Source organism: Cydia pomonella, chromosome 20 (assembly GCF_033807575.1).
Source record: "Cydia pomonella isolate Wapato2018A chromosome 20, ilCydPomo1, whole genome shotgun sequence".
Classification (NCBI taxonomy): Eukaryota; Metazoa; Arthropoda; class Insecta; order Lepidoptera; family Tortricidae; genus Cydia; species Cydia pomonella.
This window is the reverse complement of record NC_084722.1, coordinates 1737414-1760196: the sequence shown is the minus strand read 5'-3', so window position 1 is coordinate 1760196 and position 22783 is coordinate 1737414. Positions and strand designations below refer to the sequence as shown.

General features: G+C 39.7%; 2 protein-coding genes and 1 non-coding gene across 6 annotated transcripts in view; 1 reads left to right on the top strand and 2 right to left on the bottom strand.

Moving 5' to 3' along the window:
* Positions 1–5513, bottom strand: part of LOC133529263 (SANT and BTB domain regulator of class switch recombination) — a 13831-nt gene extending 8318 nt beyond the window's left edge. For 2 of the 4 annotated variants that reach the window (XM_061866953.1, XM_061866954.1), the window contains exons 1-9: positions 4442–5020; positions 4239–4333; positions 4015–4162; positions 3839–3929; positions 3223–3382; positions 2642–2755; positions 2192–2298; positions 1251–1415; positions 577–678 (exon numbers count right to left, since the gene is read on the bottom strand). In XM_061866953.1, the coding sequence (XP_061722937.1) occupies positions 577–678; positions 1251–1415; positions 2192–2298; positions 2642–2755; positions 3223–3382; positions 3839–3929; positions 4015–4162; positions 4239–4333; positions 4442–4847 (1388 nt within the window). In that variant the 5' untranslated portion in view covers positions 4848–5020. Of the gene's footprint in view, positions 1–576; positions 679–1250; positions 1416–2191; positions 2299–2641; positions 2756–3222; positions 3383–3838; positions 3930–4014; positions 4163–4238; positions 4334–4441; positions 5022–5402 lie in introns of those variants that run through there. The other 2 variants (XM_061866952.1, XM_061866951.1) reach the window with 2 other exon arrangements.
* On the bottom strand, positions 3419–3490 carry Trnae-cuc (transfer RNA glutamic acid (anticodon CUC)). Its single transcript has one exon. It is a non-coding gene; the product is annotated as a tRNA-Glu (tRNA).
* LOC133529265 (TBC1 domain family member 22B) lies at positions 5195–22783 on the top strand. Its single transcript, XM_061866955.1, is given in 8 exon segments — positions 5195–5908; positions 10966–11178; positions 13277–13394; positions 13397–13542; positions 14237–14293; positions 14295–14348; positions 14350–14452; positions 22454–22783. Coding segments are annotated over 8 exon segments (1425 nt in total). The 5' UTR covers positions 5195–5362; the 3' UTR covers positions 22642–22783.

Here is a 22783-nt window from a genome sequence, read left to right as displayed (position 1 = left end):
TCATATTTTTTGGACCTATGGTTCAAAAGTTAGAGGGGGGGGGACACATTTTTTTTCTCTTTCGGAGCGATTATATCCGAATATATTCACTTTATCAAAAAATGTTATTTGAAAACCCCTATTAGTTTTGAAAGACCTTTCCAATGATACCCCACACTCTAGGGTTGAAGCGAAAAAAAATATCACCCCCACTTTACGTGTAGGGGAGGTACCCTAAAAAAAATTAAATTTTTAGATTTTATTGTACGACTTTCTCGGCTTTATTGATTTATATATCCATGCCAAATTTCAGGTTTCTAGCACTAACGACCATGGAGCAAAGCCTCGGACAGACAGACAGACAGACAGACAGACAGACGGACATGGCGAAACTATAAGGGTTCCGTTTTATGCCATTTGGCTACGGAACCCTAAAAAGGGACTTATAGATACGTGGATGATGGATTTGGTGTACCTAAGTACATATGCCTCGGCCAAGAAACACCGTCATACATTCGTCGTCGTCATATGTCGTTTGGCGTTAGCGTCCAGCGAGTACGATCGGAGTTCGTTGGCCCCCTGGGGATAGGAACTCACTTGGTGTGTGAAGAGATGACGTTGCCCCGTCGGTCTATGCGCATGTTGGCCGGCTGGCACGGCACTTGCTCGGCGATGTGGCGTCCCAGCAACTTGCTGCATCTGGTGAGGATACAATAGTTTCATAGCATTCGTTTATTCCGTATTATTGATGACATCAATATATCGCTACTAATACGGAATAAACCTTTCATCTAGCCCTGTAAAATACGTTCGCCAGGGATCGATTAGCTAAATCTATATGTATGTTAGGCCGAATTTAGTCTAATACGGGGATCGCATTATTTCGTTTGTGATTGGTGACATAAAAGGGTAGTACTACAGTTAGTATAGTTACAAAGCTTGTTTACTGGAGATATCGAGTTTTATGCGAGTTTTGCATAAATTGAGGTAATGAGACGCGCAATCTAAAGTAGGATATGCGTACACATGAATTCAGTAGATTTGGATGCGTCCAGTGGCGGGGCCAGACCAAAATTTGTTGTGGGCAAGGTACATTTAGCGAGGCGAGGTGGCACAAGAAATAACGAATATGTTTTTACGTTACTTCCCAGTTATATGTATTTGTGGCGCGAGGCCCCTAGGACCGCGAGGCCGTAGGCGGTGGCCCACGTCGCCCACGCATAGCGCCCCCTCTGGACGCGTCTTATCAAATTAAGTACCTAATGACTTACTTGTTACACTTAAAGAGCGTCGCTAGAGTAGCGTAATGTCCTCGCAATGTCTCAGGCACAGGCTCAGCGAGAGACAGGATCATCTTGCAGTAAAGGCGGGACTGGATCTTGTCCTTGCGGTCCCGAATGGCTTCTAGTTCAGCGTTCGTGTACATTGCGGCTAATCTGATAGATAGAGGATAGTATTATTTACATAGCTAGTAAAAATCGTGTTAATATACCTAATGTAAATCTAGGTACTGAAATAATACATATAGTGAAAGGTTAGGATTGGATAAGAACAGGTCCTCAGCACATAGTGCTTGAAAATGGAGACCCTCTATAGCGGTCTTCGTAACATGTCGCTGTCGCCCGAAGTGACTAAACATAGGTATTTGTGACCGAAACCGGCAAAAGTCCCACTTTGTCGCTTGCCATAAGGACGCCTTGACAGTTTATTCGTATAAAGATACAAGCAAATCTCGTCCTTATGGCAAGCAACAAAGTGGGAAGTTTTGCCGGTTTCGGTCACATTCAACTTACTTAAGAGAGTGTTTTGTTAGCAAGCGACTGCGTGAAATATTCTACCTGTTGAATTGCTTAAACAAGCGACCGTACAGTATTTATATAACGAAGTGTTTTCTCTATGAAATGTTTAAAAGATTTTCTGAGAAGTCCTGTATGAAAGATTCGAGTCACGTCTCTGCAACGTCAACAGTGCCTTAATATGCAAACTGAGTAGAGTGAGTAGATGTTCGAGCGGCAACCACCAGCGGGGCGTCCATGCGGTCTATGTCAAAAAATTCCAAAGTTTATAAACGTAGGCGTGCGGCCACATTGCACGCTGCTGAAGTCACTTCGACGCTCGACGCGCGACGCCACGCTGCACGCCCCGCTGAAATTAAGCGCCGCTGGACGCTCGCTACTGAGGCCGTACACTTAAACAAGACGTTGTTTGTTACCTGGTAAGCAGAGCATCGCTGAGGCAGGCTAAGTTGGTGGACGTTTTTACAATTTCACTCATGTGTGCGTGGCAGTAGATGAGGCAGTCGTGCAGCAGTGGCTCCATCTAAAAGAAAGACTGAAATTACAATTTATAAGCTTATTGCAAGTATTGCAACGCGATAAAGGCGAAATTATATTTGTAGTCTGTTTGTTTGTGTCTTATGTTTATAGTATATATGTATGTCTGTATTTATGTGATATAATATAACTACATATTAGTAGTTTAAAAGTATATTAGTTTGCTTTTCTTTTTAATTCATTGATTGTTTTTCTTCTGTTTGGCCCTAAGTATGATTGACATTGTTTTTTTGTGGAATAATTTTATTAACATTCAATATGCTTTGGGCACTTGCTATGGATGTAACAAGCGCGTTGCCTACTTTTTTATTTATATATCATTGACTGACCTGCAGAAAAGACGCGGAGACCAGTATAGGCACCACATTGTGAGAGTCCAGGAGCGGCCAGTCCGCCACCAAGATGGAATCCCGCTTCACCCAGCGCATTAACCAATCGAAAATCTGAAACATTTTGTTATTTAAGTAAATATATTTGCACCATCCATACCAATCACCAATATATTTGTAAGAGGAATAATTTATCTCTGTAATTTGACAGTTGACTTCATGATGGCAGGAATTTATGACAGTTGGATGAGATGACGCTGATCATAATTGCATCTTTTGTGATAACTTTAGCGCTTAAGTTAAATAGTTACCGCAAAGTATAGCTTAAAATACTGGGCCATATATATCAGTTAACAAATTGTAATCACGAATTCTTATAGTTAAAAACTTGGCTAAAATTATTTGCCCCTTGGTATAACCTTAAACATACCTATATATCAATTTTAAGTAATGTACATCTTTTCGTCGCAACTGTACAGAGTGCGTATCTAAACTATTTTCAAATAGTGTTCAAAAATATCTTCAAATATTTATCAATGTACATTTAAGTTTCTGTATAACATGAAATGATTAAAATAAACCTGTATATCACAGTGCACCGATATATCCATGTCCTCCAATCTCTGTCCTGCGGTAACGTCAGCAAAATACCCCATTTTAGACACCAGCAGTTTCTGCGGACACCTGAAGTCTTTCTTCAGGCCTTTCACTTCGTCGCATACGTGAATTTCTACGTCTCCCCTAGAAAAAAAAGAAAAAAGTAAATGCAAAAATTTATTCCGATACCGGGAATCGAACCCGAGCCTCCTGGGTGAGAGCCAGGTATCCTAGCCACTAGACCATATCGGATGTTAGTAACTGGGTTGAAATTACAATACAGTTGTTTTGAATTCACTCTATAAAATTATTAATAGAAATTTGAGAAATATAAAAATAAAACAAGAAGTTATTTCACAGGACAAACAGTGTAAAACGATCAAGCATTTTGCGTGACTGAAGGCACGTACGAGAATTATTTCGCTTATCACATACTTTTTTAGAAATCATCATGTTTATGTAATTAATAATTATGCAGTAAATGAAAACAATAATAAAAAGATATTCCAATAGAAACAGGGGAGTGACAAAATAAATGTAAAATCAGCAGTAAGAAGTATTGACATAAGCGCCATCTAGTAATAGTTTGTAAAAACTCACTCTTGCTTCTGGTTTAACTTTTCTTGTAATGCTATTATAGATGATTTGCGTCTTCCTAATCTGTCTCTTGATTCCTTTTCACATACAAAATCTATAAATATATGTTTTACATTACTTTTATTGATGCTTTGCTTGATTTACAATTTTATTTATCAATAAAAAGAAAATAGACTAACTTCCAAAACTCGCCGGCTTTTTCACTTCAGTGCTAGTACTTGACAGGGGCTTTTTTATTATCGGCGTGTACACACTAGTAGTTTTCGTAGGTTTCTTATACCCAACTAAGTAAGGCAAAATTGAATCCAAAATGCCTTCATTTATAACCTGAAAACAATTTTAAATTAAGCGCCATCTATCGGCAATGATGTATATTGTATATGTTTTTTTTTAAATTTCTTACATCGTTTAATTTACAGTTGAGATTTGCCTCAGTCCAAACTCCAAGCATTTCTACCTTGGCTTCAGAAATTAACGACTTTCTCCTCGAACCACCTTCTGAAATTTCATTCATAAGAGAAAATTTTACTTTGTAAAAAGGAAATTTCAATCACTGACATACCTCAATGGTTGCAATAATAGTTTAATTACTGCAATTAAACTTACGCTCAATTTCACTGCAACTCATACGTTTCTCGATACTTTTATTTTCACTTTTCTTCTTTTCCAAGGTTGAGTCGCTCTTGCTAGTGATGGGCTTGGGTTCCGCAAAAGCAGTTTGGTACAACAAGTCTCGTTCCTGCTGTTCGATAACGTGGTTAATAACCGTTAATTTCGTTAATTCCTCCCAGTTGATCTTCGCTCCTTCATCCTCATCACCTTCTAAATGCTCGTAAACTTGATACGCTGTCTTCATAAAGTCGAAGAAGTCTTTCACTGTTATGATTTCTACAGGAGGTTGCTCTTTAGTTTTTCTCCTCGTATTTTCATCTGATAGTAAAGGACTACCCTGCTTTTCTCTTCGAGCCATAAACATTGACGTAGCATCGCCTTCTGGGCTCGGGCTAGCCATCTTTCGTAAATTTTCGAATGAATTTCGTTGAAAGATTCCAGTTTTTGATATTGATCTAACAAAGCCACCTAGAAACAGTGGTTAGTGAACGAAAAAATGTTTTTCTAAAGAAATTTGATCACTTACTAATCATGTAATTTTGAGATAATTATATTAATAAATTTTGTAGTTTTATTGCTAAATGATTAATAAATAAACATTTTGTTACAATATTTACAAAAACAACCGGATTACCCATCCAAGACTGAAATAATTTGACAAATAACGTCTGTCTTACTCAAAAAAGTCCAATAAATACATGACCTTTTTTTATTTTTCCTTTTTACATTAATTTTTCTTGCTTTTTAGTAATCTGCAAAATTTGCAAAAACTGCGCAAAGAAAACCGACCCATGGGGTACGTAACCAAGAGTTATGTTGTCTATGCCCAAGTGTCATGTCATATCAAAAACATTTTCCTTCTACTATTTTGTTGTTTAACAAAGTTATTTAGAATGTTCCTTGCTGTATATTATTATGGAAAGTCACCAACCCGAACATGACAAAAACGGGCTACCTGACACGTTTTGGAAGATCCCACAGCGCGTACCGGGCAGGCCCCAGCGGGGAGTGGAGGTTATGTCTGGGTCTTCTTACCAGCAGTTCCAGGCGTCGGTGAACGACGCCTGGGACCTGGGGGACGACGAGATCATATCAGGGATCGCGGAGACGAAGATATCTAAAGCCATATCGCAAACCGCTGCTTTAAACGTTATAAATTCGCATAGAAATAGTACTAAGAATGTAAAGACAGTGAAGACTGAGGTAGAAAGTGACAAGCAGGAGAAAAAAGAGGATGCGGTGCCAGTGAGGAGGACTGATGGGCGGAGGAGCGGGCCTGGGGGAAGTGCGGGGCCGCTCCGCCATTACCCTGGGCGGCCGCGGGCGGTGCGGCTCTCGGCGCTCACATCACGAGAGGAGAGCAGTGAATCTAAGCTGGAAAGGTTTCAGCAGCTGCATGATAGTGCCGTTATTAACTTAGATGAGCTGAAGCAGCTCAGCTGGTCTGGGATTCCAGTAAAGGTAAGTGTGACACATAATATAGACAAATTATTGAAAGGCATGCTATAAGAGCTGATATGTTTGGTTTTTTAAACGAAGTTAATCATGTTGTTTCTGGCTAATATTGAGCTGGCTAATTCAAGTCAAAACAAAGTGAATTCCTAGATTCTGAATGACATGACTGCTTAAGTCTCAACAAGTAGGTTACAGATTTAACAGTTTTTAAGTAATTCCCTATGTTCTATTCTAAAACACAAAATATCTTTGTCATTCCAATAAGATCCTTTCACCAAGACAGAATATTTTTGAGGATTTTCTTAACCCCTTGACGTAGGAATGTGTTAGAGTCAGATCAAGATAAGTCAAGATAAGACAGTGCAAGTGATTTTAAATGTCATTCTTCTATGAAATTATGACGTTTACTTGCATAGGCTGGGCTATCAAAATTGTTGCCAACTTAGCTTGGTCTGACTACATCCTCAAAGTTGTTATGATGTTTTATTAACTTCATAATCAGTTACCATAAAAACAGGTCAGTATGCGGGTCCAAACAGAGCGAGCACACGCGCGAGGCAATTTCCTCGCACATATGCTCGCCTTGTCTGGACCAGCCTATTAGTTAATGGTTAAAGGGTTTTACTCTAAGAAATGAGCATGAATATTTGTTCCCGAGTGATGGATGTTTTTTATGTACGCTTTTATATGTGGTTGTGTATCTATCTATCTACTCACAGCACAAGCATGTGTGCTTACTGTGGCATTAGGTTGTTTTGTATAAGATTCTTCCATAATGTTTATTTAATTATAACTGTGATAACAGTACAAATGCTATCAGAATATCAGAAGCCTAATACTATTTTAAAACTCATTTTGGCTAATTGTTATTAGTGTAATTGCTTTAAAACTGCCTTCCAAGATCATCTAATATCATTATGATAAGCCTTCATGAATTGATTTGATGACCAGTGGGGTCTAGTGGGTAGTGAGCCTGCCTAATGGTCCTGGGTTCGAATCCCGGTAAGGGCATTTATTTGCGTGATGTGTGCAGATATTTGTTCCTGAGTCATGGATATTTTCTATGTATTTAAGTATTTGTATATTATATATATTGTTGACTGGGACTTAGTCAGTTTGTGTAAGAATTACCCTATAATATTTATTTATTTTATTGGTATTTTAAATTAAATAACGTATTGATTGTGCCATTCCCGAAGACATGTGCCTTGACTTGTAATGTCATGTTATTAAAGGTTAGTTTTGACAAATCTGTGCGTCATCGTGGATGACACAAACTATAATGCGTACTTGAGTAAATCTACATACTTTAGAATGTCGGGTAGTTATTGGTGACATTTGTAACTACCCAACATTCTGGGGGCCATATATGTTATTGGCGTCAAAAAAAGCCAAAAACTGGATCGACCAAAAAAATTCTATTTAATCATAGAATCTGGGGCCCATTTCAACCATAATAGTCTAATAATATTTGTGTGTTGTCATGGTAACCCATTTTTCTCAAACAACAAAAAGGTGATCTAGTGGTTCCCAAGAGGCTTTAAAAGAAAAAGAGAAAGGCATTTCAAACGATGGGATGACGACATCAGGCCTGTTGCTGGTGCCACATGGAGCAGGGTTGCCAGAGACAGGAACGAATGGAGAAGGCTGGAGGAGGCCTGTGCCGACTGCCAAGCGGGCACCCAATACATTTAACAACACATCAGTGAAGAAACAAGTAAAGCAAATAAACAGCTTTTGGGTGCCACAGCAAAAAATAAATCTAAAAAAAATGTAACCTATACGATTTGACAGTTCGTGGACTATTAATATTAGTCTAAATACTTTGAGAAATTGGCCCCTGAAGTACACAAATACACCTTAGCATTTGTCCAGTCATTGTATTAATTATGATTAATTATTAATGAGTGGGGTGGAGTAGTTTGCGTAATCGAACTTGTAATTGATATGATAAACCACTTGTTGTCACTTCAAGGTACATAAATGAAGATGCTTGTTTGCTAAGTACACAGCTGTATGAAATATGAACAATATGATATGAGTATGTTTTTAACAGAAATGACATTACCATAATTATAAAGTATACTATATTTAACCTTGACAATTGGTTATTATTGGATGTATTAGGTTAGGTATAGTTATCTTGTATAGAAATACATACGTGCTTCTTTTAATTTTGCCACGCTTATTCTGTCTGTCTGTTTACCATTTCACTGCTAAACTACTGAACTAATTTGATAAAATTTGGAGAAAGGCAAAGGGGCCATTCATATATTACGTAAGTCGATTTTTACCGGTTTTTGATCTCCTCTCATCCCTATGTGAGAAAAATTGAGAATGGGCTTCCCCCTTTCCCCCTATATTACGTAAGAGTCTAAAGGAAAATTGAATTCACGTTTGGTGTGTTTATAGTGTTCATTTAAAAAAAAACATTATTGGAACGTTTATTGTAGCTACAAGGGGTACACTGCACCGTGTTTGACAGCAAAGAGTGTGGAAATATTATTTTAAATGTCATAATTTCATCGAAATTAAAAAAAAATCTTTTCATCTCAGCAGCTTGAACAAGCCTACTTTCGTCATTCCGGGGAGTGACGAAAGTGCGACTTTCCTCACTCCAGGGAGTAAGACAAGCTTTTGTCATAATGATCATGCCTTTCATTCATGAATTTAATAAATGTGGTTAACTTTACTTGATGTTGAATTTTTTTAACCTTTAATATGTTCTTACTACTGAGGTGAAAAGTTGTATGTGTCACACGAGAGCAAAGTTATTTTACATCTCGTATTTTTAAGTCCCTCCTTACGCTCAAGATAGAACCTTTTGCTTACTCAGGACTCGAAATCAAACTGGCAAGAAAAACCAACTTTCCTCTCTTGTTGCACAAATAACTATTGTGATCTTACGTAAGGGTTTTGAAAACCGATAAGAAAAAATAAGACAGTCATTTGACTCCCTCCCCCCCTAAATCGTTTTACATAATAAATACTTTTATTTGAATTAAAAATACACCCCAAGGGGAAGAAGTATGGATGAGAAGGCGAAATGACAGAATGCTTTGAATGCTCTTATTTCCGCAGAAATAGATAGTACTACTAATGCTTATAACTTTTTTTTTTATATACTATGTTGATGGCAAACAAGCATACGGCCCGCCTGATGGTAAGCAGTATCCGTAGCCTAAGTACGTCTGCAACTCCAGAGGAGTTACATGCGCGTTGCCGACCCTAACCCCCTCCCACCCCTCGTTGAGCTCTGGCAACCTTACTCACCGGCAGGAACACAACACTATGAGTAGGGTCTAGTGTTATTTGGCTGCGATTTTCTGTAAGGTCTGCTCTAGATCTGGAATGACATCCGCTGTGCTGTGCCCTACCACACAGAGCGAGATGACATTCACAATGCCCATACCTCTCTTGTGGACGCAGTTTAAGGACGTACCCGGGTCCAATAATATAAATAATATAAAATTAATATGGTATCATTACGGCACTTTGTAATCCATTTTTACAAGCATTAATAGAGGACTTGTAAAAGTGGCTATGCACTAAAACATGTTCTAGGTATTTGTCAGTCTGTCTTTTCTCATACTCAACCAGGGAAAAAAACTCTTAGTCAAGTAAATTTTCTTAATGATATTTTCATGGTTTGTGTCTTAGCGAGATATTCTCTTGACTAAAAAAAATTGAATTACAATAGCATAGCACCATCTTTCAATTTTCCGGTTGTCTTATCAGAAATCTCCACGGTATAGTTCGACGTCGTAAATCTAACACGATTGAAGCCCGAAGCGGCGTGAAATTAGCGCGAAATCGTTTATATTCGTTTAAGGTATATTCGTTTAAATACTGCGATATTAAGAACTATAATGCAGGTGAAGCTAAAACAACAGTTATGTCTTGGTTAAAACATCTTAGTTATAATGAAACAGAACAACTAATGAAGGTTAATGATTGGTAAAATCAATGGTTTAACTTCTCGGTAGGCTTTGTTAGCGGTAAAGTTTGCCTTCAATTTCGCTTAGTAATATTACACACTTAAACACACACACACCACAAACACACCACAATTTTACTCTACCTAAATTGTGATCGTTCCTATTTAGTTTAAGCCTGTTATTAGTATCAAAAATGTTTTACTATTAGTAACCTATTATAAAACCAAAACTTCAGCGTAGGATGTAATTCAAATTAGTATTGTTTCCAATCTGACTCCACATCCACAACACAGGCATAGCCTAGTGTGGCAGTCATAGGTTAAGGAAATCTTGTAAAATTTTTGGTAAATAAACTATTTTTTTTAAGGTTATTATTCGTTTCACAAATAATCATATGTAAGAACATATTGTTATTATTTCTTACTTGCAACATAGTTAAGTTTCTAATAAATATGAATGTACTGAATATTTTTAACTGCCTTCTAGCCTTGTTAGTAGTAATCCTGCCTAGCAAACTCATCCCAGGTTCAAATACTTAGAAAAAATTATTTGTGTGTTTATTACAAATATTTTGGTCTTGAGTTATGGATATATATATATATATATATATATATATATATATATATATAGTGTTCATCGTTACACACTAGCCTAGAATCTATATGATCGCGTGCACAATACGGTTTGAGAGGAATTTCCTCCCGCGGACGCTTCGGCTGTGGAATGAGCTCCCTGCCGAGGTTTTGCGAGGAGCTACAGTGTGGGATTCTTCAAAAAAGATTGTATAGGTTTTCAAAGAGCCGGCAACGTGCATGTTACATTTCTGGTATTGCAGGCGTCCATAGGCTACGGTGACTGCTTGCCGTATGCTTGTTTGCCACCGAAGTGATATAAAAAAATAGCAAGACAACTGCATGGGTATGGGCACCTTGTCCGCGGAGAGGCAACGCAAAGTGCATCGCAACCAGTCGTATATATACGAAATAGTTGGGCCTTAATCAATTTTGGGAATCATCTCGTTTTTTCCCACTTGCGTTCGTTCCATTTGTCTCTTTCTAAATTGTAAGACTTGACATTATAATGCAATTAAAATACACCAAATTATATTCTTTTCCCTCTCTTCAGGCTCGTGCAAACACATGGCGCTTGTTAGCCGGCTACCTTCCCGCCAACACCGAGCGTCGCACTGAGACTCTAGAGCGCAAGCGAGCGGACTACAAGCATCTAGTGAGACAGTACTACGATGCAGAGAGAGACGACGATACTTACAGGCAGATACACATCGATATACCACGGATGAGTCCATTGGTCGCACTCTTTCAACAACACACAGTTCAGGTAAGTCCATTTCTAGAATGTTCTAAAACCGAGTGGCATTGGCAGGGCCGCCATGTAAGACAACGATACTTGCAGGCCCATATGATATACCACCAGAGATGTGAAAAATAGTTTATAAAAAGTATTTAAATACAAAATACAGATACTTCCTTTATATACTATTTCAAATGCAAAATACAAAATAGTTTTCAAATTTGTATTTAAAATACTAAATACAAAAAATAGGTATTTTCAAAATGCTTTTTTAAAATACAAATACTTTGCGATAAAAAGGTACTCTTAAATAATGAATACCTAGTCTGAATTAAAAAGTTAGTATTGCTCGGAATTTACATGTTGGAAAGGCTTTCTTTATTCTTTAAAAAATATTGTGTATATCAGTCCTCTAGAGTGCAAATTTTGTGTCTCCTCATGTTTACCGTTGAATGGACTTTTAAGTGATGGTTTTTAAAGCGTCAATTATTAAAAGCATTAATTTATATTTGTAATGTTTTACAGCTAGTATATACCTCTAGTTGGTTGGTGAAAACGTCTCGTTTGTGTTTCACCAGGGCAGAAAAGTTTGTTTACCTCTCGTGCCTTGAAACCCTTGCAACGCTTAAGATTCCACATTTTAATCTCTCGCTACGTTTGTGGTCATTTGCGGCGTTACTAAACAGATTCACTCAGTTCCATGTTAAAATAATAAATAAATATTAAAGGACATTATTACACAAATTGACTAAGTCCCACAGTAATAAGCTCATTAAGGCTTGTGTTGTGGGTACTAGACAATGAAATATATAAATATTTATAAATACTTAAATACATATACATAAGGTCGATATTTAAACGATAGATAACAATAAGCAGCTTCAACAGGAAAACATAACTAAGTATGTAATAAATGTAATAATAGTATTTACAGCACATATGGTGCTACTCTACCGCACTAGTGCGAAATTAGCATATTACGTTAGTGTATCGAACATTTAAAGGGCCACATGTATTGTAAAACGTTGTACGATACATGTGCAAATAGGTAATTCGCAACTCGTGTCGATTATAACACTCCCTTCGGTCGTGTTTTAAGTTATCGCCACTCGTTTCGAATTTCCTATTTTTCGCACTTGTATCGTAATGTAATATAAGCAAACGCGGATCGGTCCGCGCGATCTCGCCAACTATTACATAAACCCTAGAGGTTTTCAATAGTGGGCTTATTGTGTTAAACCCTGTTTCAAAAATTCATAGTGAATAAATACACTAAAAAAAACATAGAAAACATCCATGACTCAGGAACAAAATATCTGTGTTCATCACACAAATGCCCTTACCAGAATTTGAATCCGGGACCATCGGCTTCATAGGCAAGGTCACTACCCACTAGGCCAGACCGGTCGCCATAAAAGAATGAGAGATTTGCAAGGATTGTAACGTCAGAAGAGATTGTAAATCCTACTTACATTACCTAATAAAAAGTATTTTGTATTTTGAAAATAGAAAATGGGTCCCAAAAACTATTTGAAATAAAATACAAAATAGTTTTCTTTAAAAGGTATTTAAATACAAAATACAAAATAGGTATTTTGCATTTTGTATTTGCATTTTAAATACAAGTATTTCAAATAAGTCACATCTCTGTATACCACGGATGAGCCCTCTGTTGCACTTTTTCAACAGCACACGGTTCAGGTAAGTCCAATTATATTTAAAAGTTTTCTTGAAAGGTGACTTTGGCAGGGCCGCCATGTAGAGAGATATGTTAAGTAATACTACGTGTTACGCTCTGTTTTTATTTCCAACATTAAAAGAAGATAGCGAAGCAAGATAGAACGAGTAAGTATTACTATATCTTTCGTCTATGACGTTTAACCGAGCGTCTCCGAGAGCCGACAGTAGACGGTATTATATCGTTCTCCGCGAACTAAAAAAATTCGTTCCCGGTAAGGAGAGACAACGAAGTTTTTAGATTACAGTTCAATTAATCAACCGGTTTTTAATGAACGAAATAATATAAACGGTTTAGGCGGGACGTGAACAGCTATTTAAATAAATTCTAATAGCCCTATTTATGACTAGACTAAGAAAATTAATAAAACATAAACTCTATTTCCAGGTGATGTTTGAACGCATCCTCTACATCTGGGCGATCCGGCACCCCGCCTCCGGCTACGTGCAGGGCATCAACGACCTCGTGACGCCCTTCTTCATGGTGTTCCTTCAGGAGGCCATACCTGCGAAGAACTGGATAACTATCCTCTGGACAAGCTGGAGGAGGCTCAGCGGGATGTTATTGAAGCTGATTCGTTTTGGTGCCTGTCTAAGTTTCTGGATAGTATACAGGATAATTATATATTTGCGCAGCTTGGCATTCAGTATAAGGTATGTAATATAGTCATTTCAACCCTTATTTGTCAGCTCCGAAAATAGAACACATATAATAGTACATTACGATACATACTAATCAAAATTCAGACTATATACGTCCCACTGCTGGGCACAGGCCTCCTCCCATGCGCGAGAGTGCTTGGGCTATAGTCCCAACGCTGGCCCAATGCGGGTTGGGGATCTTTGAATTTCTTCTGAGATGTATGCAGTTTCCTCACGATGTTTTCATTCATCGAAAAGCTAGTGGTGAATATCAAATGATATTCCGTACATACGTTCCGAAAACCTCATTGGTACGAGCCAGGATTTAAACCCGCGACCTCCGGATTGAAAGTCGTAAGAGAAGCCACCGCCTACCGCTTTCCGCCGCTACGATACAAGTGCGAAAAAATAAGAAATTAGAGACGAGTTGCAGATTACCTATTCGCACATGTGTCGATGGAAGTACAAAGGCAAAGTTATCCCTAAAAGGGATCTCTTCCAGCTAACCTTCAAATAGATGAGCAGAAAATTTTATCTGTAAAAACATACGATTTTTTGGAAAATATGAAATATTGACAAATAAGAGTATGGTGAAACCTGCATTGTGGATTTAGGTCTGGTCATCAAATAAAATTAAATAATTTTGTTCATATTGAAAAGTTTTTCAGTTACAAAATAAGTCTTACAAATATTTAATTGTTTCCAGGTGAACCAAGCTGAAAGACCTGATCCGCCCCGCATCGACCTGCCCCTCCACACGCACCCTCCAGAACCACGGCGTCGACTACCTGCAGTTCTCCTTCCGCTGGATGAACAACCCTCCTCACCAGGGAGATCCCGCTCCCCTGCACCATCAGGCTTTGGGATACTTACTTGGCTGAGTCAGACGGCTTTGCTACTTTCCAGCTTTATGTCTGTGCAGGTATGCCCCATAATTACGTCTCTCCTAAGCTCTAAGTTCTCCTTCCGCTGGATGATCAACCTCCTCATCAGGGAGATCCCGCTCCCCTGCACTATTCGGCTGTGGGACACTTACTTGGCTGATTCAGACGGCTTTGCTACCTTCCAACTTTATGTCTGTGTAGGTAGGTTCCCATAACTACCTCTCTCCAAAAGCTCGTAAGTTCTTCTTCTACTGGATGAACTACATCCTCAGCAGGGAGATCCCACTCCCCTGCGAACGGCTGTGGGATACTTACTTGGCTGAGTCAGATGGCTTTGCTACCTTGCAGCTGTATGTCTGTGCAAGTAGGCCCCCATAACTACCTCTCTCTGACGCTCTAAGTTCTCTTTCCGCTGGAATGAACAACCTCCTCACCAGGGAGATCCCGCTCTCCTTCACCATTAGGCTGTGGGATACTTTTGGCTGAGTGTCAGACGGCTGTGCTAGCTTCCAGCTGTATGTCTGTGCAGGTAGCCCCCATAACTACCTCTCTCCTAAGCTCTAAGTTTTCCTTCCGCTGGATGAACTAACCTCCTCACCAAGGAGATCCCGCTCTCCTGCACCATTAGGCGGTGGGATACTTACTTGGCTGAGTCAGACGGCTGTGCTACCTTCCAGCTGTATGTCTGTGCAGGTAGGCCCCATAACTACCTCACTCCTAAGCTCTAAGTTTTCCTTCCGCTGGATGATCAACCTCCTCACCAGGGAGATCCCGCTCCCCTGCACCATTCGGATGTGGGACACTTACTTGGCTGAGTCAGAATCAGAATCAGAATCAGAAATTTATTGGTAAAATTCAACATTTTACATGTCATTTTTTCTTAACCTAGGTATAAATCGGAAAAAAAAAACTAAAAATAATTAATAATTCATTAAAATAATGGTTCAAATGACCAAATAGGTACAATTATTATGCAATAGGCAGTTATTTATGTGAGTGGGTCATGATAATACCTAGTTCATTGAGTGATTTAATTTTCTCAAAAAAATTCTTCAATGGTGTAACAAGCCATGAGTAACAAAATATTTTTCAGTTTATTTTTGAAAATTGCGTCAGATCGTGATTCTTTATATCAGCTGGAAGAGAGTTGTAAATCTTGGGCCCCAAGACACTAAGTGATTTCCGAGCCCTAGCGAGGTCTCCGAGATGGTACGACTAGCAGGTGCTGGCCACAGCGTGGTCCGGCCAGGGGCGTGGTGCTGCGCGCGAGTCGGATAGTGCGACGCAAGGCTCTGCCTAACGTGCAGGCGGCTTCAAGAATGTAAAACGCTGGGGTAGGGTAAGTATTTTTAGTTCTTTAAAAAGATTCTGGTGCTGGATGATCGTGAGGTTTTTTAGCCATTATTCGAATAGCCCGTTTTTGAGCTTTTAGAACCTTGTCGCGGTCAGCCGCCGTCGCCCAAAGGTCAACACCATAGATTAGGATGGAATGGAAGTACCCGTAATATGCCTTTTTTATGTTATCTAGGGACAGGGTTGGAGCAAGCCTCGACAGCGCATAGCACGCAGAGCTCAGTTTGGCGCAGGGGTGGCATCTATATGAGGCGACCACGTGAGACCCGAGTCGATTTTAAATCCAAGATATTTTACTTGATCCACTTGCGGTAAAAAGTACGTTGTTAGATAAAATGTTAAGTTTATCGTTTTTTCTATTGCAAAGCTGAAAGTGGATCAGGTTCGTTTTTTCGACGTTGAGAAGCATGCCATTAGCCTGAAACCATGCTGATATTTTTTCAACTGCCTGATTTAGTTTTTGCTTTAAATTAGGTACACTGTCGGCGTTAACTATAATACAAGTGTCATCAGCGAACATTACATATTCAGGGTCAGGGCAAGCTGCCGTAATGTCATTCACAAGTAGTAAAAATAGGTAATTTCCCATTGTCGACCCTGGGGCACGGCGCAGCCGGGTAGTGATTCAATTTTAGACCTAGTGTTAAACACGTATGTGCATTGCTTTCGGTTACATAAAAATGATGCGACCGCATCGAGAAAGCTGCCATCCATACCGTAGCGCGCCATCTTTTTGAGAAGTAGTTCGTAGTCGACCATTTCGAATGCGCGCGACAAAGTCACAAAATATAGCTGACTAAACTTTTCGCCCTCGCTCGAGGTGGGGTCATGACGCGCGCGATGACGTCCACGCGCGGCATGCACCGTGGAGGGCGCCCGGCTTGGTAGGCATATTGCTGTTTGTTAAGGATGTTATTTGTAGTGAGGTGATCTATTATCCTCGTACTCAGCAGGCGCTCGACAAACTTTAGAGACGATCGGTATTAAGGATATAGGTCTATAAAATTTTGCAAGATGCATCTCACCTTTACCCTTATAAATTGGCTGAACCCTTATATTTTTTAGAGAGTTTCGGATAGGTTCCAGATTTAATACAATCGTTAAACAGGCTTAGCATAAAGACACCAGGATTGGTGTAAATAGTTAAGAATGTGAGTGGACATATCATTTATATCTTTCGATTCTTTTAATTTTATAGACCTTATGGTGTCCAAAATTTCGGCCAGTGTGAAAGGGTTACATGAATATGGGCGACTTACCCGAGAGATATTGTTTCTAAATAGGCGAGTGCATCATTCACACTTGGTCCCGGCACTGGTATCGTTGGCCGTTACGTAATAGTGGTTCAGCTGATCGGCCGCAGCGGCGGCGCGCGCGGCGGCGCAGTCTCCAAGCGACCGGCTCACGAGTACGTCCAGCGCGGTGCTCCCCGCGTTGTAGTTTTTGCAGGTCTCCAACGCAACGACACGCCAAACACAACGACGCACGTCATCAGCATTAGAAATAATGTTATTTATGAAATTCATATCTAGTATTTTTTATGCGGACGAATATCGTGCCTCAAGATGTAGTAATTTCGAAAATAACTCAGTGTCAGCCGGGCTCTGCGATAGCGTACATTTTGATTTACGAACTTGATAGCGCAATTGACGTATATGTTCATTGACCCACTCATTTACATGTTTTTTTATAGGGCATTTCTTTAACGGAAAATAGATGTCAAAATAATGTTTAATTACATTTAAGACCGACTCGATTTGTTGTGTAGGAGAAGCGTATTTAGCTAACATTTCGGTCCAATCATAAAAATCAAGACTAAGAGTAAAATTACTTATATTAGTTTTTGTGAACAATCGTTTAATAACACAAGTGTTCTTTTCGTTGCGGTGTTTTGTACTGCATACTACGGCTACACTTAGATGATCAGATACGTTTAAATTAGTGCATAATACATGATTTATTTCAGATTTAGTTAAATTGGTGTATATGTGATCTAAACAGGTTTTCGTTAAGTGCGTTATTCTAGTTGGCGAGTCAATTAGTTGCATCAAACCAAACTGTTTTAAAATGTTTTTTAAAGTCTTAGTGTTACTGTTATTTGATAGAAAATCAATGTTCGTCAGATGGCTTTGCTACCTTCCAGCTGTACGTGTGTTCAGATAGGTCCACATCAGACAATCTCCAACCTCCTCATTAGAGAAAGTACCTGGGCGACCGAGCTTTGCTCTATTATAACTATTTATTGTAATATGGTGGTCTATAGGTGATAATCTTAAGAGCCCTTAATCCTTGGAGCGTTCTCCGATTTCACGAAATAACGCTCGATAGATGGCGTTGGCGCTCGGTACGCGAGCGCCGGCAACGCGACGCGCGTTTCAATGCAGACTAGAATAATCTTGATAGTTTTCAATATAATTTCAAGAAACATTAATTTTAGTGTTATATGATATCATATGGGCACTCTTTATTTTATTTTATATGCACAGTAGTTTTTTTTATGTACACTACTACTAAGTGTACAGACTACAGAGTGTACTATACTATAACCTATAACCCTCCTTGCTCTTTATTCTGTCTCTTTCACACCAATGGAAAATGAAAAAGTTAGTAAATGTCTGCAGGTATAAATAAAGTATATTAGTGCGATAGAGAGACAGATAGTGTTTCGTTGTCGTATCGTAAACGATTGGCATGTTGGCCACACACTTGCTTGGTGCCTAGCCAAAATACCAATCGTTTGCGTATATTAGTGCGATAGAGAGACAGTAGTGTTTCGTTGTCGTATCGTAAACGATTGGCATGTTGGCTACGCACCCATGATACCTAGCCAAGAAGCCAATCGATTGCGCATATTAGTGCGATAGAGAGACAGATAGTGTTTCCTTGTCGTATCGTAAACGTTTGGCATGTTGGCTACGCACCCATGCTGCCCAGCCAAGATGCCAATCGTTTGTGCATATTAGTACGAGAGAGAGACAGATAGTGTTACGTTGTCGTATCGATTGGCATGGTGGCTACGCACCCATGCTGCCTAGTCAAGATGCCAATCGTTTGCGCACATTAGTGCTATAGAGTTTCAGTGTTATTTGAAATCACGTTAGGGTTTGTATTATTATTTATGACCCGAATGAAGTCCATCCAGGTTCCTATGATGGAGTCAGGAGTTGGTCACCAGAACTCCTAATCTACTCATTATAATTCCATCGTGCTTGGGCTCAAAAGATTTGCCCTGACGAACACCATCGATCTAGATGAGGTCCAGGGTCTCATGACGGAGTCAGGAGTTGGTCACCAGAACTCCCCAGAACTCCTAATCTACTCATCATAACTCCATCGAGTTTGGGCTCAATAGATTTACCCTGATGAGCACCATCAATCTAGATGAAGTCCAGGGTCTCATGATGGAGTCAGGAGTAGGTCACTAGAACTCCTAATCTACTCATTATAATTCCATCGTGTTTGGGCTCAAAAGATTTGCCCTGACGAGTACCATCGATCTAGATGAAGTCCAGGGTCTCATGATGGAGTCAGGAGTTGGTCACCAGAACTCCTAATCTACTCATTATAATTCCATCGTGTTTGGGCTCAATATATTTGCCCTCACGAGCACCATCAATCTAGATGATGTTCAGGGTCTCATGATGGAGTCAGGAGTTGGTCACTAGAACTCCTAATCTACTCATTATAATTCCATCGTGTTTGGGCTCAAAAGATTTGCCCTGACGAGTACCATCGATCTAGATGAAGTCCAGGGTCTCATGATGGAGTCAGGAGTTGGTCACCAGAACTCGTAATCTATTTATCATAACTCCATCGTGTTTGGGCTCAATAGATTTACCCCGACAAGCACCATCAAATTACCATTATGATGAATAGATTAGGAGTTCTGGTGACCAACTCCTGAGTCCATCATGAGACCCTCGACTAAATCTAGATCGATGGTACTCGTCAGGGCAAATCTTTTGAGCCCAAACACGATGGAGTTATGATGAATAGACTAGGAGTTCTGGTGACCAACTCCTGAGTCCATCATGAGACCCTGGACCTGATCTAGATTGATGGTGCTCGTCAGGGCAACTCTATTGAGCCCAAACACGGTGGAGTTATGATGAGTAGATTAGGAGTTCTGGTGACCAACTCCTGACTCCATCATGAGACCCTGGACCTCATCTAGGTCGATGGTGCTCGTCATGGCAAATCTCATGAGCCCAAACACGTTGGAATTATAATGAGTAGATTAGGAGTTCTAGTGACCAACTCCTGACTCCATCATGAGACCCTGGACTTTATCTAGATTGATGATGCTCGTCAGGGCAAATCTATTGAGCCCAAACACGATGAGGTTATGATGAGTAGTTTAGAAGTTCTGGTGACCAACTCCTGACTCCATCATGAGACCCTGGACCTCATCTAGATCGATGGTGTTCATCAGGGCAAATCTATTGAGCCCAAACACGATGGAGTTATGATCAGTAGATTAGGAGTTCTGGTGACCAACTCCTGACTCCATCATGAGACCCTGGACCTCATCTAGGTCGATGGTGTTCGTCAGGGCAAATCTATTGAGCCCAAACACGATGGAGTTATGATGAGTAGATTAGGAGTTCTGGTGACCAACTCCTGACTCCATCATGAGACCCTGGGCCTCATCTAGATCGATGGTGTTCGTCAGGGCAAATCTTTTGAGCCCAAACACGATGGGATTATAATGAGTAGATTAGGAGTTCTGGTGACCAACTCCTGACTCCATCATGAGAACTTGGACTTCATCCGGGTCAAAAATAATAATGCAAATGCAAACCCTAACGTAATTTCAAGTAAAAATGCGTTTTTCAGAAAATCGCAGCCAAATAACACTAGACCCTACTCATAGTGTTGTGTTCCTGCCGGTGAGTAAGGTTGCCAGAGCTCAACGAGGGGCGGGAGGGGGTTAGACTCGGCAACGCGCATGTAACTCCTCTGGAGTTGCAGGCGTACATAGGCTACGGATACTGCTTACCATCAGGCGGGCCGTAAGCTTGTTTGCCACCGACGTAGTATAAAAAAAAGGACCACTGAAAATCCATCAATAAGCGAGAGTCTGTTAAGCATAGTGTAAAAAATGAACTTTTATTAAGATTTTCTAATCGCAGTATATAGCACTTCTCGGAACTCCGTAGCTGATTACGATCGCAACGAATGCCTGACAATCGAGCACAGGTCCGTCCTCTAAGCGCGCTCCGCGCGGACTGAGAGCGGGGCGTCGCTGCTGCGTGATTTATACGTGTTTTAAAAAAATATAAATTTACGGCAATGTAGGTCCCATAATTATGATTTTTTTTTTAGTTTAACATAAAGTTACAGTTTGCTATAATATTATTTTTAAAGCAAAATATGCGTACAATTTGCGGAAAAAAAATATAATAAAACCCTGTTTTCGCCAAAAAAATGCAGAAAACTCGGAAGGTATTTTATCAGATTTTTCAAATGAATCTTCGATTGTTAATCATTCCAGCCCCTTGTACGAGATATGTTGAATCAAATTGTAGTCATTTATGTACCAAATGATTCTTGTTTACAGCAAAATTGAGAACCGAAACGCCACATCTCACTGCAAAATTTGGAAAAACTCCCAAAAAAAACTCATTAAAAAAGAGGTTTAAAAGAAAAAAAGGAAATTTGAACTGTTGGAGCCGCTAGTTTAGGAAACGATTATTTAAGTACGTTTTTGTTTTTTGTTTTTGAATTTTTGAAGTTTGAAGTTTTTGAATAAATACTAATAGTTACGTCGTAATCTTGAATGAAAAAGGAAGCATTTTACAAAATACGCTCGTCTGTAGGAATAAGGACTCTTAACTACATTTTTTATTAAATTAAACTTGTCTAAAACAATAAAAATTAAAAAAATTATATATAAAATTGAACATATAAAAAAAAACAAAAGTTAGCTACCGGGCCAGATTCGAACCCGTAACACTCGTTTAGCAGTCCGCGTTTTAACCCGCTGGACCAGACGGACAGTGGCCGGCAACACGAAATTAGCGACCATATTCTGCTTCGAAAGAAAAACGCATGAAAACTCGAAAACTCGCGTTTTCCCAAACATAAGACTAATCTAGATAGATTGTATACCCCCAAAAACCCCCATATACCAAATTTCAGCGAAATCGTTAGATCCGTTTCCGAGATCACAGAAATATATATTATATACATATATATATACAAGAATTGCTCGTTTAAAGGTATAAGATACGTCTCCCCTGCACCATTCGGCTGTGGGACATGTACTTGGCTTTAGCTTGTCTGAGTAAATCGTCTTAGCTACCTTCTAGCTCTATTGCCACTGTGGACTAGTTAAAATCATCATAGTTTTCTAAAAGCGTCTGGTTTTTGTAGTCAAGGTCATAAATATATGTATATATATATAATAATAATAATAATAAAATGCTTTATTGCACCTACATCGGAACAATAAACATCACATTTACGCCTCGCGCCAAAAATCTGACGGCTCCTGTGCTGCCTCCTACAGTTCATGCACGCTCCCTATAGCTTTTCGGCGCCGTGTCACACAAAAGCTGTCACTCGGACGCCACGTCACCGAAGTATCAAAACTAAAATTGAACTTTATATGTGCGTAGGTCTTTGTTGTTCGGCGTTGGACCTACGGTGTAGAGGAAAGTACACACATCTTTTTTCACTTCTAGCTTTTCTCCTCCACTGGCGCGAGCGCCTGATGCTCGAGCGGGACTTCCAAGGCCTCATGATCCTCCTGCAGAACGTGCCCACGCAGAACTGGTCGGACTCCAACATCAGCGTGCTGGTGGCGGAGGCCTACCGCCTGAAGTTCGCGTTCGCCGACGCCCCCAACCACCTCACCGCGGCCGACAGGTGACGGGCCGCGGCTGTCGGCTGACCTGCTATTTATTTGGCGACTGTTTTTTTGCAATTTTTTATGATATTATATACGACAAAAAATGTAAAAAGTTTACAGTGTGCGAAAGTTGCATGTTGTCAAATAAAACACTTGTCAAATG